The sequence below is a fragment of the Pseudorca crassidens genome, chromosome 9 (genome assembly GCF_039906515.1).
Source record: "Pseudorca crassidens isolate mPseCra1 chromosome 9, mPseCra1.hap1, whole genome shotgun sequence".
Classification (NCBI taxonomy): domain Eukaryota; kingdom Metazoa; phylum Chordata; class Mammalia; order Artiodactyla; family Delphinidae; genus Pseudorca; species Pseudorca crassidens.
Genome location: NC_090304.1, coordinates 48,331,001 through 48,347,965, shown reverse-complemented (window position 1 = coordinate 48,347,965; position 16,965 = coordinate 48,331,001). Strand labels below are relative to the sequence as shown.

The 16,965-nt window shown below is 42.9% G+C and overlaps 2 protein-coding genes across 6 annotated transcripts in view; one reads left to right on the top strand and one right to left on the bottom strand.

Annotated features, from left to right (window-relative positions):
* Window positions 1–16,965, top strand: part of ZNF215 (zinc finger protein 215) — a 151,728-nt gene that overhangs the window by 76,532 nt on the left and 58,231 nt on the right. For all 5 annotated transcript variants that reach the window (XM_067750071.1, XM_067750070.1, XM_067750065.1 and 2 more), the window contains one exon: window positions 3,167–3,341. The gene's annotated coding sequence lies outside the window, so the exon portion shown is untranslated. The remainder of the gene's footprint in view (window positions 1–3,166; window positions 3,342–16,965) is intronic.
* Window positions 13,073–14,063, bottom strand: OR6A2 (olfactory receptor family 6 subfamily A member 2). Its single transcript, XM_067751792.1, is given in 2 exon segments — window positions 13,073–13,304; window positions 13,306–14,063. Coding segments are annotated over 2 exon segments (981 nt in total). The 5' UTR covers window positions 14,055–14,063.

Here is a 16,965-nt window from a genome sequence, read left to right as displayed (position 1 = left end):
ACCACGAAGAAGCTGCAATGGGCATTAGATTATAACTCTTCCTATGGATATGTTTTCATTTCTCTTGGTTAAATAACAGTAAATGGGAATGCTGTGTTTTGTTTTGTTTTGTTTTCTTTGACATCTTTATTGGAGTATAATTGCTGTACAGTGTTGTGTTAGTGTCTTCTGTACAACAAAGTGAATCAGCTATATGTATACATATATCCCCATATCCCCTCCCTCTTGAGCCTCCCTCCCACCCTCCCTATCTCACCCCTCTAGGTTCTCACAAAGCTTCAAGATGATCTCCCTGTGCTATGCAGCAGCTTCCCACTAGCTACCGATTTTACATTTGGTAGTGTATATATGTCAGTGCTACTCTCTCACTTCGTCCCTAGCTTCATTATTGAACCTCCCTGGTTCAATACTGTATGGGTTAATGCAGATATATCCCTCATTTTATGGTCTATATCTTAGTCTACACTCAAACCAGGTTGTAATCCTGAAGATCAAATCTGGGCAGACAGGATCCCTTCTCTTGTATTTGTAATTTGAACTTCTGTGACCCTCCAGAAGGAAGAGACCACATAACTTGTTCTATGCCTTTCAGGCTTTTCTTCACTATCTTGTGCTTAATTGTGCTCCAACTTGTGAATATGTCTTTGCTGTCCCTGTATGCTCGGAGGATGCAGTGGGTGGAACCAGACCGGATGTTGCCCTGCTTCTCATTTCCCCGAAATGAAACTTCAGCGTGGCTTTGCAAGTAATGTTTGTTTGTCTTAGTCATTTAAATCATTTAATGGAGAAAATATCCATAGATTCAAAAACAGTCTTACACAAATGTTCACATTTCTTACTTGGCTTCTTCCTTGTTAATCATTGCAGAATTTCTGTTTCATTTCTCAGTACCCAGAAATAAGCCGACTTTTACTGTCAGTAGGGATTTTGGCTAGAGCAGAAAACATTTGTCTAAAATATGGCTTTAAGTGAATAGATATTGTACTCTTTTCTTTACTTCATAATTGAAAAACCCCAGGACATCTCTGAGAAGGAAACAAACTTTCAAACATTGATCCAGTGACAGCAGCCTTTCAACCAAGTTAGAGCTTGGAAAGGTAAAGGCTCTAGCATTTGAAAAAGTTGAAGTTGACCTGTTTTTCTAAGTATAAAGTATAGAAATTGTGATATTTGAGTCACCAGGTAGTCTACTCATTTCCCATTTGTAGTATCTGGTGATGTTAGAAGGCTGCAGCAATGAGCTGTCTCCTGATTAGGTTCCCTGGATTTTCACCTGTCTCTCTTTCTCTATCTTCCCTCCACTCCACCTTCAGGACGCTGGGGGTTAGAAGATTGTGGTGGGTAGGAGATAGAATTCACATTGTGGAATTCCTGGCTCCAGGCTTTCTGAGCAGGGGAGCATGTTCTTCATTGTATGGGTTGTCTTTGAGTTTCTGACTCAGTTGATTCTCTTGTGTATGTTTGTGTGGGGGTGAATCTGCTCATCTTCTGTGAGCAGCTCAGGCTGTGGCTTACCCTGGCCTGCTTTATCCACTATCAGTCTTGCATCCATTTTCAAAATCTCCCATCCCCTCACAGACCCTCTTCTGTTCTCATCGTTATATTTACATCAAAAAGGTTTCTGTGTTTGTTACTATCATTTTAGCAGAGTCTCTGAAGGGAAAGGGAATAAATATGTGAGTTCAGTCTGTCATCTTTCCTTGGAACCCTACTGGCTATTAAACTGGCTAATATCAGGAATTCCCTGGTGGTCCAGTGATGAGGTCTTGGCACGTCCACTGCTGAGGGCAGAGGTTCAATCCCTGGTTGGGGAAGTAAGGGAAGTAAGATCCCGTAGGCCGCACAGTGTGGCCAAAAAAATTAAAATATATATATATACAAACAAACACAGAGGCTAACGACTCTTTCTTTTTCAAAAATCCCTTTATCTGCCACCTCGTATACCTTCACCTATCACTCTGCCTTCATCCTTGGCTTCTCAGAAACTTTGTGAAAGAATTATCTATGCTCATTGTCTTTACTTTCTCACATTCTACTGTCTCCTACCCGCTCCTGGCTGATATCTGCTGTGTCAGTGTACTTAAACAGCTCTGGATACGGCCGTCAGTAGCTTCCATATTGCTCAAGAGGCAGGTTTTCTTTTTTCTTTTTTTTGTTTTAGTGTTCTCCTTATCCTTAGGAGGTGTTAAAGTTCAACTGAGTAAATTTTAAAGATCTCTTTGGCTTTATTTAATGATTCATGTGCAGGTCAGTGTCCAATCTAGTAGACAGAAGAGATCTCTGAAGAGCTATACAGTGAAGTAATTTTATAGACAGTGGGGAAAAGGAACAAGGGAGCTGTACTAGGCAAAAAGGCAGATTGGTTATTTCCTTATAGGAATGGCAAAGATTTATCAGGCAGATTACCTAACCAGTGCTGATCAGGCAATTCCTGATTGACTGACTCAACTTTGGACCTGTTATCTTGTTGTTGTTGTTGTTGTTTTTGCGGTACGCGGGCCTCTCACCGTTGTGGCCTCTCCCGTTGCGGAGCACAGGCTCCAGACGCGCAGGCTCAGCGGCCATGGCTCACGGGCCCAGCCGTTCCGCGGCATGTGGGATCCTCCCGGACCGGGGCACGAACCCATGTCCCCTGCATCGGCAGGCGGACTCTCAACCACTGTGCCACCAGGGAAGCCCTGTTATCTTGTTTTTAACAGAGCGTGTGACAATGTTCCTGTTTCTTGAAACCACCACTGACTTTCACGACACAGCACTTTTCTTGTTTCCCCCTTTGCGAATCTGGCTGCACTTCTCTTCTGCTGGCTTTGCAAGCTCATCGCACTCTGTAGAGACATGCACTACTGTATTTCGTTATGGCCTCATGTAAAACCTTCCTCATCTACTCTGTACTCTCACTCTAAATGACCCCTTGTCTTCACTGGTCAACCATATGCAAATTATTTTCTTATTTGTCTGTCAAGCATTGTGTCAGAGTTCTATCCAAGGGATTTATTACAGGGTTGTGATCTCATGCAATAAAATGACTGTTGCATCTGTGATTAGTGCTGGGCCTGAAGCCACCAGGACAGGCACTTGGGGAGGTAAGATGAACATGACATGGGGGAGGATAATGGTAAACTGGAATCCATGAGGATGAGCTGAAGACTGTTTTGGTCTCTTACAGCCTCCAGTCATCCTATCACCTAACTCTGATACTTCAGGTGATCTGCAAAAGAAGCTGGTGCCCTTTATCACAATATTAAACTCCTACCTAGCTTACATGTCGGAGAAGATGAAAGAGGGAAGCTGGATGGGAGCTGATGGAGGTGTCGCCTGAACCACTGCCCCACATCTACAAGGTGAGTCAGTGACAACATCTGTGAGCTGCAATAGTGTCCCTAATCAACTTTCTACATGGAATACAAAGAATATAGCTGCTTCACCTCTGCCTTCTAAATCTCACACAGAATATCTCTGTGGTCTACACTAACCTTGAACTACAAAGGGAAGGAAGTTCTAGAAAATGTAGTTTCACTTTAGCTAAGTAGACACAGGACAACTCCACTACAAGTCTTGAGTTACAGGCCCATAAAACTAGGGTGACCACATAGTTTGCTTTTAAAATGGGGCACTTTAGAGAGTGGAACATGATGGGGCAAATGCTACAATCCTCACAACAATCCAGGCCATCTATTTCAGAACATATACTCTAAACCTGCAAATCATCTACTCTAGAGTGGACCTCTCAAAGTATTTCCTCTAAGTGCAGTTTCTGACGCTAGTCAACTTTACTCTTTTTTTTTTTTTTTTTTTTTTTTTTTATGGTACGCGGGCCTCTCACTGTTGTGGCCTCTCCCATTGCAGGGCACAGGCTCCGGACGGGCAGGCCCAGCGGCCATGGCTCACGGGCCCAGCCGCTCCGCGGCATGTGGGATCCTCCCAGACCTGGGCACGAACCCACGTCCCCTTCATTGGCAGGCGGACTCTTAACCACTGCGCCACCAGGGAAGCCCAACTTTACTCTTATTTGCTGTAATCCTATCATCATTCTAAGTTGTATTAAAGAGACACATTTCTATGGCAACCAAAATTTTTTCCCTGGCTTTTACAGTCTCCTGCCATGATGGTCTCTCTAATAATGCGCTCTAAATATATTGTTTTCCTATTTTCCATTTACTTCAGCTTTTTTCCCCCATGGAATCTTCTCAGTTTAAGTGAGTTTTAAACTTTGGCTTCTTTGTTTGTGTTTTTAAATCGGTATTTGGGCTTTGTGTATGTACTAATGGCCTTGTAGTTTAATTTGGGGGGGCACCATAATTTCAGGAGTTTGTCTAAATTACATCAATTCATTTGGTGATTAAAAACCTATTTGTTTTCAAATTCACATTTGAAAGTTTTTCATTACTTTTGTTTTTTTGCGGTACACGGGCCTCTCACTGTTGTGGCCTCTCCCGTTGCGGAGCACAGCTCCGGACGCGCAGGCTCAGTGGCCATGGCTCACGGGCCCAGCCGCTCCGCGGCATGTGGTATCTTCCCGGACCGGGGCACGAACCCGTGTCCCCTGCGTCGGCAGGCGGACTCTGAACCACTGTGCCACCAGGGAAGCCCTTTCATTACTTTTTGATCTCAGAGAGGCATCCCACCTAAACTATTTTTCAGAACAGAGATAGAGGATTGGAAATTCCCGGGTTTAGTGGATCTTTTCCTTTGCTAAACAAGATTGTCCTCTCTCTTCAAAATGTTCTCCTTGATGAGTCAATATTCCATCATTCTCAGGAAAATGGGAGAAATTTTAAAAAGGAATTAAAAGCCAGATAGGAAAGCAGAGATTCATGGCTGAATGCTAGAAAATTTATCTCAAATGACTGCTTTATGTTTATAGTGATCATTTAAAAAATATGGATACCTAAAAACTTGGAGGAAAAATCCAAGAAGAGGAGGAAACCAGATCAGGAACAGACTAATGTAAGATGAGCCATGGTCTGAAGTAGAACACAGTTGAATCTGTATTCCATGCATGGAATCAACACACACAGGAAAATAACCAAGAAGTGACCTATTCAACAGTATGATTCAAAGACATGTTTGGTAGAAGAGGAAGTCATGTCTTTGAATGACACTGAGAAGTAGCCACTTTAAACTGTCACAAATATCATTACTAGCTTTCTTGGGAAGTATAACTTATTGAAATGATAAATATTTCTTAATTAAAAATATAACTTGAAGCAATAGTTTTCCTGCAGACTAGATCTTGGAGTAACTGTTTCTTCTAGGGGTGGTCAGATTTACCAAGTACGTGAAGAAAAACTTTCTGTCCTCTTGACTTCAGTGCTTCCACCTGCACAAGTGGAGAAGGAGCCCCAGAGCTCTGTGTTATTTTGGCAAGATCCCTTTACTTCTCAGAAGTTTCCCAAACTCACAACTCTGCCGTCACTCTCTGCCTTGAGCCTAAACAGTTAACCCCAGATTTACGGGTTGAATTGTGTCCCCTAAAAGATACGTTAATAAATCCTCACCCCCCCCCCCAGTTGCTCAGAAGGTGACCTTATTTGGAAATAGGGTGATTCCAGATGTAATTAGTTAAGATGAGGTCATATTGGAGTAGGGTGGCCCTTAATCCAATATAACTGGTATCCTTGTCAGAAGAGGAGAAAGAGACACACAGGCAGAATACCATGGGATGATGGAGGCAGAGATTGAGGTGCTGTAACTGCAAGTCCGGGAATGCCAAAGGTTGCCAGCAAATCACCAAAAAATTTGAAGAGGCAAAGGAAGATTCTTCCCTACCGGTTTCAGATAAAGGATGGCTCTGCTGACACCTTGATTTTGAACTTCTAGCCTCCAGAAACTTGAGACAATGAATTTCTGTTGTTTTAAGCCACCCAGTCTGTGGTACTTTGTTACTGTAGCCCTAGGCAACTAATATACACGGTATATGCTTATGTCCTTCATCTCTATGCTTGATACAAGAAACCCACGGCGTACAGTTCAGCATATACCTCTGTATGTTAAATTCTCATACGATTTAAACAGCCTCCTTTTGACTATATCTCATGCCCCTGTCTAAATCTGAAATCTTTTTCTTGTGTCCTGTGGAACAGGAGGTCAGACAGCAAAACGAAACCAGACTTTCCTGTAAAGTCAAAGCTTCCTGTACTAACATCTCAAATACATCTGGCACATTCCCTTCTAAGGAATTTAAAACTTGCTGTTATCTTCCTTCAGAATGCTCTTCTCTCAGATAACTGAATGACTCCCTCTTTCAATTCCTTTAGGTCTTTAATTCAGTATAACTTTCTCAGAAAGGCCTTTCTTATCACTTTATGTGAAGTTGCCACCCTATGCTTGCTATTCCCTTTCTATTTCTCTTCCCTGATGTATTTTTTTGAAGTATAGTTGATTTACAATATTATATTAGTTTCTGGTGTACAATACAGTGATTCAGTATTTTTATAGGTTATACTCAATTTAAACTTATTACAAAATAATGGCCATATTTCCCTCTGCTGTACAATATATCCTTTTTGCTTATTTATTTTATACATAGTAGTTTGTATCTCTTAATCCCTTACCCTTTTCATCCCTGATGTGTTTTTTACGTTAGCACTTTCCACCATAAAATGTAATTTATAATTTGTTTGGAAGGAAAAATTCAATAGGGTGTTGTATAAAATTGATATAAACACCTAATAACAAATGAACTATTAAAAAGTGCTGACCTGAAAGAAATAGACTGCAAGATATTTCTCCAACAAAGATGGGTTTATTCAGGATCAGCAGAGAATTGCAGTTTGGGGTCTGCATCTTTGGCAAGCCACATGCAAGTCCCCACACAGTAAGGGAAGGAGAATACTTTTATAGAAGGAGTAAGGAAGTTGGGAAAGCCATAGTAAACAAAGGATCCATGGCTTTTCATTTTGAGTCCTTGACAGGAACAAAGAGGAATCTTCCTTCTTCCTGTTGGACTCTGCTATTGTCCGAGAGTGTGAGAGTTTTCTCTTTGGTCTCCTGACTCTATTTAATTGAGGTTGCTGTTTATTATTTGTTTTACACTTTTCCCCTTTTTATCAAGATTTTTCTCTGAAAGCATTGCTGATCGAGTCAGGTTTTCCAATTTCAGTGGCTTTTTTGCCCATCTGTGCCAGGAAGCACCTTTCTTCCTGTAAGTGTACTGTGAGTGTAGGGTCTCACATTGGAGGGAAAGTGCACAGATTGGAAACCTATTGGAGTCACATCTGAGTAACGAGGGGTAAGAGGGAGAACTCTCAGGCACTTTTTATCTGAAGCCCATATGTTATCAAGATCATAGACATTGGAGGTCATCTGAAGTTTTATGTCATCATCAAAGGTTTGGTGACAAACTTCCAACAAACCTAATCTGGATATCTTGGGAAAACTGTCTCATCCAATGTCATCTGATTCAGTTCTGTGAAATCTTTACTTTCAGGTCACCAGTTGATGTGCTGTCCAATCAGGATTTGATGCTTTCTTTACATATGTCATGTGAATCCAAGAATCTATCTATTCCTTGGAGTTTGGTGACACAAGGATTGATTAGCAGTGCCTGAAAGAGACCTCTCCAACTAGGTTGAAGAGACCTCTTCTGGAGGTATCTTTTCCAAAAGATGAAGTCTCCAGGTTGCAAACTTTGATGCTTAAGATCTTTGTCTCTTGAGAGTGCACTATGAAATGATTGATGTACCAAAATATGGTTATTTTTAATAGAAGCAATTAGGCCTTTGCAATATCAGAGTATCTCTGCTTTTATCAGTTTTGGATCAAAAGAATCAGGAGCCAAGTGCATTGGGCATCCTGTGACTCTCTCAAAGGATGAGAGCTTATGAGTTCCAAAAAGGGTAGATCTGAAATATAGAAGGACCAACAGCAATGATATTGGCCAAGGTATTTGGAGGACCTTGTACAAATTTTGAAAATTGAATCTCAATAATGCTGTTAGTTTGTTTGACTAAACCAGAGCATTGAGGGTGATAAGCAAAGTGAATATGTTGTAAAACCAGCATAGTTGTTGAAGTATCTGTCCAGTAAAATGGGTTTCTTGGTCATTATTAAGTTTGAGAGGAGTTTCTGAGGTAGGGAATTATCTTTTCCAGAAGGACTTTGGCCAGAGAAAAGGTCTTTCTGCAAGGGGAGGCTTCAGTCTAGTGTGAAGATATACAGATCATGACTAAAACATATTTCTACCCATTAGACAGAGGAAGTTGTATGAAATATATTGACCAGACCTCAAATGATCCATTAGGCAGTTTAAATTGTTTAGTAACAGTTCAAACAGGCTTCCTTGCGTTGCACTTTGGGCAAGTGGAACAAGTGAGGTAGGCACTCTTTGCAACCTTGTTACTCTTTCCCACCAATATTGATTCATGAATGCCATCATTTTGTCAGTGGACCAACAGTGGTGAGGAATGGGCATTTTAGAGTCTCCAGGAGGACTGGTGTTACTGAACCAAACTTGGGTCTGCTTGCCCATGCACAGTAAACTCGATATACTGACACCTGGCTGTGGTGAAGAGAATTGAAGCATTTATTGCAAGGCCAAGCAAGGAGTATGGGCAGCTAATGCTCAAAAGACCAGAACTCCCCAATGGATTTAAGGGAAGGGTTTTTAAAGACAGGGTGAGTGAGAGTGTTGCAGGGTGCCTGATCAGCTTGTGGACTTTCTTCTGATTGGTTGGTGGTGAGGTAATTGGAAGTCAACATCATCAACCTTATGGTACCAACTGTTCTGGGTCTGCGTGCTTGTGGTCAGCATGCAGTTAACTTCTTCTACCTGGTCGTGGTTTCAGTATCTGCAAAACAGCTCAAGATATGGCTCAGATATTATATATAGCCTTTGAGAGGAACAAAAGTCCTTGACTTTGTTGCATGGCTGAACTATTATTGTCTTGTCTTGCTTGACTGTTTCCCTTCGTTTCTGTATTTTCTCAGTTCTCTGATTAAATTTACTCTTTGGAACTTGGGCAAGGCCTAGGAGGCTAAAGTTTTCCTACAAACAAGTGACAGGGGACATGGCAGGGTCCTGCTCAGTTACACTGGGTTTTTACTTAGTCCAAAGTGGAACTTTCTCTTGTTATCAAATCCATGATAAGAAGAAATGGGACTGTGGCTTCACAGTCAGCTTCAGTTGAAACTGTCTAATCTCAAATCAGAACAAAGTACCAAATGAGTACTGGCATAGAGAACAAGGCCTTAATGGGAATGTTAAACCTCAACATAAATCCTGAACAATGCCTTGAGAGCTTCAGACGCAAAGAGAGCATGAGCTCAGATGCAGGAGAAAGAAATACCTTCAAACTCCAGGGTCAGTGAGAAAAGCAGTGAGCCTGTGGGGTCAACTGTGGCTATGGCACCTGTTGACTCACCATCTCCACAGCCTTCAGGGGTCTTCTCTGGTTCTTATACGGGCCACCAAAATGTTGGCCTAAAATAAATAAACTGCCAGATATTTCTCCAGCAAAGATGGGCTTATTCAGGATTAGCAGAGAATTGCAATTTGAGATTGGCAACCATGGCAAGCCATGTGCATCTCCCCACACAGCAAGGGAAGGAGAATGCTTTTACAGAGGGAGGAAAGAAGTTGGGAGTGCTATAGTAAACAAAGAGTCCATGGCTTTGTATTTAATTTTTGCCAGTTTGAGTAATATGTGTCTTGGCGTGTTTCTCCTTGGGTTTATCCTGTATGGGACTCTCTGTGCTTCCTGGACTTGATTAACTGTTTCCTTTCCCATATTAGGGAAGTTTTCAACTATAATCTCTTCAAATATTTTCTCAGTCCCTTTCTTTTTCTCTTCTTCTTCTGGAACCCCTATAATTCGAATGTTGGTGCGTTTAATGTTGTCCCAGAGGTCTCTGAGACTGTCCTCAGTTGTTTTCATACTTTTTTCTTTATTCTCTCTGCAGTAGTTATTTCCACTATTTTATCTTCCAGGTCACTTATCCATTTTTCTGCCTCAGTTATTCTGCTATTGATCCCTTCTAGAGTATTTTTAATTTCATTTATTGTGTTGTTCATCGTTGTTTGTTTCATCTTTAGTTCTTCTAGGTCCTTGTTAAATGTTTTTTGCATTTTGTCTATTCTATTTCCAAGATTTTGGATCATCTTTACTATCATTATTCTGAATTCTTTTTCAGGTAGACTGCCTATTTCCTCTTCATTTGTTAGGTCTGGTGGGTTTTTATCTTGCTCCTTCATTTGCTGTGTGTTTTTCTGTCTTCTCATTTTGCTTATCTTACTGTGTTTGGGGTCTCCTTTTTTCAGGCTGCAGGTTTGTAGTTCCCGTTGTTTTTGGTGTCTGTCCCCAGTGGCTAAAGTTGGTTCAGTGGGTTGTGTAGGCTTCCTGGTGGAGGGGACTAGTGCCTGTGTTCTGCTGGATGAGGCTGGATCTTGTCTTTCTGGTGGGCAGGTCCACGTCTGGTGGTGTGTTTTGGGGTGTCTGTGGACTTATTATGATTTTAGGCAGCCTTTCTGCTAATGGGTGGGGTTGTGTTCCTGTCTTGCTAGTTGTTTGGCATAGGGTGTCCAGCACTGTAGCTTGCTGGTCATTGAGTGAAGCTGGGTGTTGGTGTTGAGATGGAGATCTCTGGGAGATATTTACCGTTTGGTATTACGTGGAGCTGGGAGGTCTCTTGTGGACCAGTGTCCTGAAGTTGGCTCTCCCACCTCAGAGGCACAGCACTGACTCCTGGCTGTAGCACCAAGAGCCTTTCATCCACACGGCTCAGAATAAAAGGGAGAAAAAGTAGAAAGAAAGAAAGAGGATAAAATAAAATAAAGTAAGGTAAAATTTTAAAAAGTTATTAAAATAAAAAAATAATTATTAAGAAAAAAAATTTTTTTAAGAAAAAAAAAAAGGACGGATAGAACCCTCGGACAAATGGTGAAAGCAAAGCTATACAGACAAAATCTCACACACAAGCATACACATACACACTCACAAAAAGAGGAAAAGGGGAAAAAAATAATAAATCTTGCTCCCAAAGTCCACCTCCTCAATTTGGGATGATTGTCTATTCATTGTCTATTCAAGTATTCCACAGATGAAGGGTACATCAAGTTGATGGTGGAGATTTAATCCGCTGCTCCTGAGGCTGCTGGGAGAGATTTCCCTTTCTATTCTTTGTTCGCAGAGCTCCCGGGGTTCAGCTTTGGTTTTGGCTCCGCCTGTGCATGTAGGTCACCGGAGGGTGTCTGTTCTTCGCTCAGACAGGACGGGGTTAAAGGAGTCGCTGATTCGGGGGCTCTGGCTCACTCAGGCCGGGGGGAGGGAGGGGTACGGAGTGCGGGGCGAGCCTGCGGCTGCAGAGGCCGGCATGACGTTGCACCAGCCTGAGGCGCGCCGTGCATTCTCCCGGGGAAGTTGTCCCTGGATCCCGGGACCCTGGCAGTGGCTGGCTGCACAGGCTCCCCGGAAGGGAGGTGTGGAGAGTGACCTGTGCTCGCACACAGGCTTGTTGGTGGCGGCAGCAGCAGCCTTAGCGTCTCATGCCCGTCTCTGGGGTCCGCCTCTGGGGTCCGCGCTGTTAGCCCCGGCTCGCGCCCGTCTCTGGAGCTCCTTTAAGCAGCGCTCTTAATCCCCTCTCCTCGCGCACCAGGAAACAAAGAGGGAAGAAAAAGTCTCTTGCCTCTTCGGCAGGTCCAGACTTTTTCCCGGACTCCCTCTCGGCTAGCTGTGGCGCACTAACCCCCTGCAGGCTGTGTTCACTCCGCTGACCCCAGTCCTCTCCCTGGGCTCCGACTGAAGCCCGAGCCTCAGATCCCAGGCCTGCCTGCCCCGGCGGGTGAGCAGACAAGCCTCTCGGGCTGGTGAGTGCTGGTCAGCACCGATCCTCTGTGCGGGAATCTCTCCGCTTTGCCCTCTGCACCCCTGTTGCTGCGCTCTCCTCCATGGCTCCGAAGCTTACCCCCTCCGCCACCCGCAGTCTCTGCCCGAGAAGGGGCTTTTAGTGTGTGGAAACCTTTCCTCCTTCCCAGCTCCCTCCCACTGGTGCAGGTCCCGTCCCTATTCTTTTGTCTCTGTTTTGTCTTTTTTTTTCTTTTGCCCTACCCAGGTACGTGGGGGAGTTTCTTGCCTTTTGGGAGGTCTGAGGTCTTCTGCCAGCATTCAGTAGGTGTTCTGTAGGAGTTGTTCCACGTGTAGATGTATTTCTGATGTATCTGTGGGGAGGAAGGTGATCTCTGTGTCTACTCTTCTGCCATCTTCCCCCTCTCTCCCATGGCTCCAAATTATATTCATTTATTATATTTCTTTATAGCTACCATGTGCTAGATACTATTCTGGGCCCTGGTAATAAAATGATGAACAAACAAATGTGATCCCTAGTTCCATGGAGCTTATAGTCTAATTAGAGAGACTGAAGATTAAATATACAACTGCAATCAGCCACTCCACTAGTTCAGTGTGGGCACTGACTTCGGTAAATCAGGAAATGAAGCTCTAAACCCCTGTAGTCCAGGAGGTGATATGTTGCCAATACAAAAATCCACAGTTTCCTATCTCCTTGCCTTGTAATTCACACTAGGTGATCACATGGGGCCCCACTACATCATAGGCTACAGTTGGTGTCCTCCGGCTAGAAGAGATCTCATCCAGAAGTCTCCTGATGCTTTTCCATAATGAAGCCTGTGTTTCCTTGAATGGCTTCCTCCTTCCACTTCCCTTTTCTGTATCTTCTGCCTCAGAACTAAAACCCAGTAACAAACCCAGGAAGAGCCATTTAGAGAGATGCTAGTTCTGCATTTTTTCTTTTTGCTTTAAATATTCAAGTTCAGTCATGCCTTGTGCTCATAGTCATCCCTTTCCACCCCACCAGGATGCATGAGTCATGAACCTGCTCTACGTAAATTACAACAGAGCAGACAACGTGGGATCAACTTCTAGCCTGTATGTTAAGGCCTTGTCTGGAAGAAATCCAATTTCTAGCTTGTAATCCACCTCTCTTCCTCCTAAACTAGTTCTTTGGTGGAAGCTTTGAAACTCTAGTCCCTAATTTAGGCTCTAAGAGCTCCTCTGGACTTTATAGAAGACATAGATCCTAAGTTTAAGAGCATTATCTAAGATTTAACACCTCCCTTCTACCCAACTCTGCTAGCTTTCCCAGGCTTAGCATCACGGCCCTGGTATAGGCGCAGAGTACGGCGTAAGGCTCTCTTTACCTCTTGGTTGCGCAAGCAGTAAATGATAGGGTTGAGCAGTGGTACAATGACAGCGTAGAGTACAGGCACCAGCTTGTCGGTGTCAAAAGCTGAGATTGCCTTTGGGCGGGCATAGATGAAGATACTGACTGCATAGAAGATGACCACAACAGAGGTGAGAGGCACAGGTGGAAAAGGCTTTATGGAGCCCAGAAGCTGAGGGAATGCACATCACAGCACTGGTGATGGCCATATAGGAGGCCCTGGTGACAGAGAGTGGCCTCAGCAGTATGAAAATGGCCAGGACAAAGTCTGTAAGCTCTGCTGTGGACGTGTCAGTGCATGAAAGGTTGAGCAATGGGGAGACATCACAGAAAAAGTGGTTGATGTTGTTGGGGCCACAGTACGAGAGGTGAGAAATGAGAAAAACTTTGACCATGGAGATGCCAAAACCTCCAGCCCAGGAGCCAGCTACCAGCTGCACACACAGCCGGCCACTGACAATGACAGGGTAGTGGAGAGGACGGCAGATGGCCACATAACAATCATAAGCCATAACTGCAAGGAGGACACACTCAGTGCATCCCAGGCCCAGGAAAAAGTAGAGCTGCGTCATGCAGCCCTCAAAGGAGATTAGCTGCCCATGGCCCTGTTTGGAGCCAACAAAGCCAGCTAGCATCTTGGGAATAGTGATGGTAACGTACCAAATCTCCAGGAAGGACATGTTGGCCAGAAAGAAGTACATGGGTTTGTGGAGGCTGGGGTGGTTCCTGATTGCCATAATGATGAGTGTGTTCTCAGTCAGCACCAACACATGGGCCAGCAGAGGAAGGGCAAATAATAGTGCCCGCAGTGGCACAGGAGCTGGGAAGCCCAGCAACACAGACTCACTCACTCTCCCACTCTGGTTCTTCCTCTCCATGGTGTCAGTCATGCCTGCTGCTCTTCAGAAGAGAATAGAGTGTCCTCAGGAGGCAGCAGCAGCAAGAACCCAGACTTCCTCTCGCTGGGTTTGTATTAGTAGAATGCAACGTGTGTAGTGCATATAATTCATCGCTGAGCTGAGGCCGTTGTTCTCTTCTGTAATCTGGGAATGAGCTAAGATAAAAGTGGACAAAAATAAGCTACTTTGTATTGGGATAGGATAGGAGTGTATTCTGGCCCTTGGAGAAGTATGTATTGATAAGCACCAGTTGGTCCCTTAAAAACACAGATCAAAACCAAAATATTAAGAGTCTGGGCTGCCCTGAAGTGAGAGTTTGTCTATGAGCTGGATTATGACTCTGTTTTGAGGAAATAAGTTACACAGTGGATGAATAACAGTAACATATAACACAATTAAGTGTTTACTATGTGTTATTAGTACAGGAACTATTCTGAAAAATTTGTAGATATTAATCCACCTAATCTTCACCCTATGAGTAAGTACTGTTATCAACCCCACTTAACACCTAAGGGAACTGATGCATATAGAGATTAAGTGACTTGTTCCAGCTCACACAGATAGTAAGAGATGGAAGCGGGAAGTCAGAACCTCAGAGCTTCTAAAATATTCAGGCAACATGAAGGAGGGACTGTAAGATACATCCTGTATTTACACCCAGAACGGAGGGTCTCTGGGGCTCAGCTAGGGATGCAATTTCCTCCTGCAAGGAAGAGGGAAAAAGTAGAACCCAAGAAGGTTATGGCACCTATAGAATGAAAGTCCTACATAACCTTGTACTTAAGAGGAGGATGTGGGACCCATGTGGAAATCATATTAGGAAGTGGATTCTGGATTTCTGAAGAACTGAGAATTCCTTCAGTTCTGAAGGTTGTGCTAACTATCTTGGAATGAGAGTAGAACACCTTCCTTTAGTATCCCTAACAGCTAAACCAAGTGACATTAAAATTTTCAATAGTTTATTTGAGCAACATCGATTTATATCGGGCAGTGCCTAACTGAAAATGGTTAGGAGCACTCCACTGTCAAAAGCTAGGGGCAGAGCTTTCATAGAGCAGAGGCTGAAGCAATGCAAGGACATTATTTGATTGGCTATAGCTTGAGTGGTTGCCTTATTTGGGAAAGCCTAGTTGGATGTTTGTGATTAGTTCTTAAATTTTGTTGTTTTGGATATAAGTGCATTTGCAATTGACTCTGGCGTAAGGTTTGGTTTGCTCATGTAGGGCTACTAAAGCGTGAGAACCACCTCAGTTCAGCAGCCTCCTTGTTTAGTTACTTTGACTGTAACAGGATCAATACAAAAGCATACATTTAGTAGAGTACTCTCTTTGTTTACCTTGGTATCAAAAGTATAATTTGCCCCTTCAAAACTTCAAGCCTCTACTGGATCAGATGTGGATCTGACATATCCACGTGCGAGTTGGTATGAAGAAAGGGTTATTGTCACCCTAGTGTCCCTGTATGATCATAGCATTGGATGGGGAGTATAAAGATTAGAAAGAATGGGGGAGAACCAGATGAACAACTGGGGGCTACTTTCCCTCAGGAGAGTCTTTACTTTTTAGTCTTAGGCCTGTTCCTTTGAGATTAACAGGGGCAGAATGTGCTCACACATCAAGCTTCAACTTGCTAATGATTTTTTTCCCAGCTTTATTGAGATATAATTGATATATAACATTGGATAAGTTAAGGTGTGCAATGTGATGATTTGATAGAAGTATATATTGTGAAGCCTTTACCACATTAATTAACACATCCTTTACCTCACACAATTACCATTTTGTTGTTACGGTAAGAACACTAAAGCTCTACGCTCACAGCAACCTTCAGGTATACAATATAGTATTATTACCTATAGTCATCATGCTCTACATTAGATCCCCAGAACTTACCTTACAGCTCAAAGTTGGTACCCTTTGACCAACATCTGCCATTTTCCCCAGCCTTCAGCCTCTGACAACCACTATTCTACTTTCTGTTTCTACGAGTAGCCAAGACGTGGAAACAACTTAACTGTCCATCAATCAATGAAAGGATAAAGAAAATATATACATATACAATGCATTGTTATTTAGCCATAAAAAAGAAGGAAATTCTGCCATTTGTGACAAGATGGTTGGATCTTGAGGGCATTATGTTAAGTAAAATAAGCCAGAGAGAGAAAGGCAAATACTGTGTGTCTCAGTTATATATGGAATCTGAAAACATCAAAACTGCAGATGACTTTATACCTGAGTTCCTCTTCTCTTTATGCTCTGTGAGCAAAACTTGAGCATTACCCAGTACTTGAGACCTTGGCATTCCTCTCAGTACTAGAGTACTTTAATGCAATTACAAAATGCCATATCCCATCACTCCCAACCTTACTTTCCACACCCACCATTTATTTATTTCAAAAGTATTGCTGGATCAAATATGGCCCAGACCACAGACTAAGAGTTGTGGTACAGAAAAAGGTAAATAACACATGTACTAAGTCTTCAAGGAGCTCATAGTCTGGTGGTAGAGACATATCTTTGTCTTCTCATCCCTGAAAGTTTAATCTGCCACACCTATTCTTACACCATATACTAGCTTCATATGGGAACCTCTAAACTACAATTGTTATTCATAACCTTAGCTTTGATCCTTTATCCTCAATACCTGCCTCATATGCCATTAACTGTTTATTTGACCTTGTTGGCCTCAGACCTTTCTGCTTATCTGTTAATCTTCTCTGCCTCTGCCTTCACATTTGATGTTCTACACACTTGAAAAAAAAATTAGCCTCCTAATTGGTCTCACTGCCTGTAGTATCTCCCCTAATGCTCAAATCTGAGCATTTCACTACCCTACTTAAAACCTTCCATAGTACCACATTGTCTACACAACCATGTTCAAGCTATTTAAC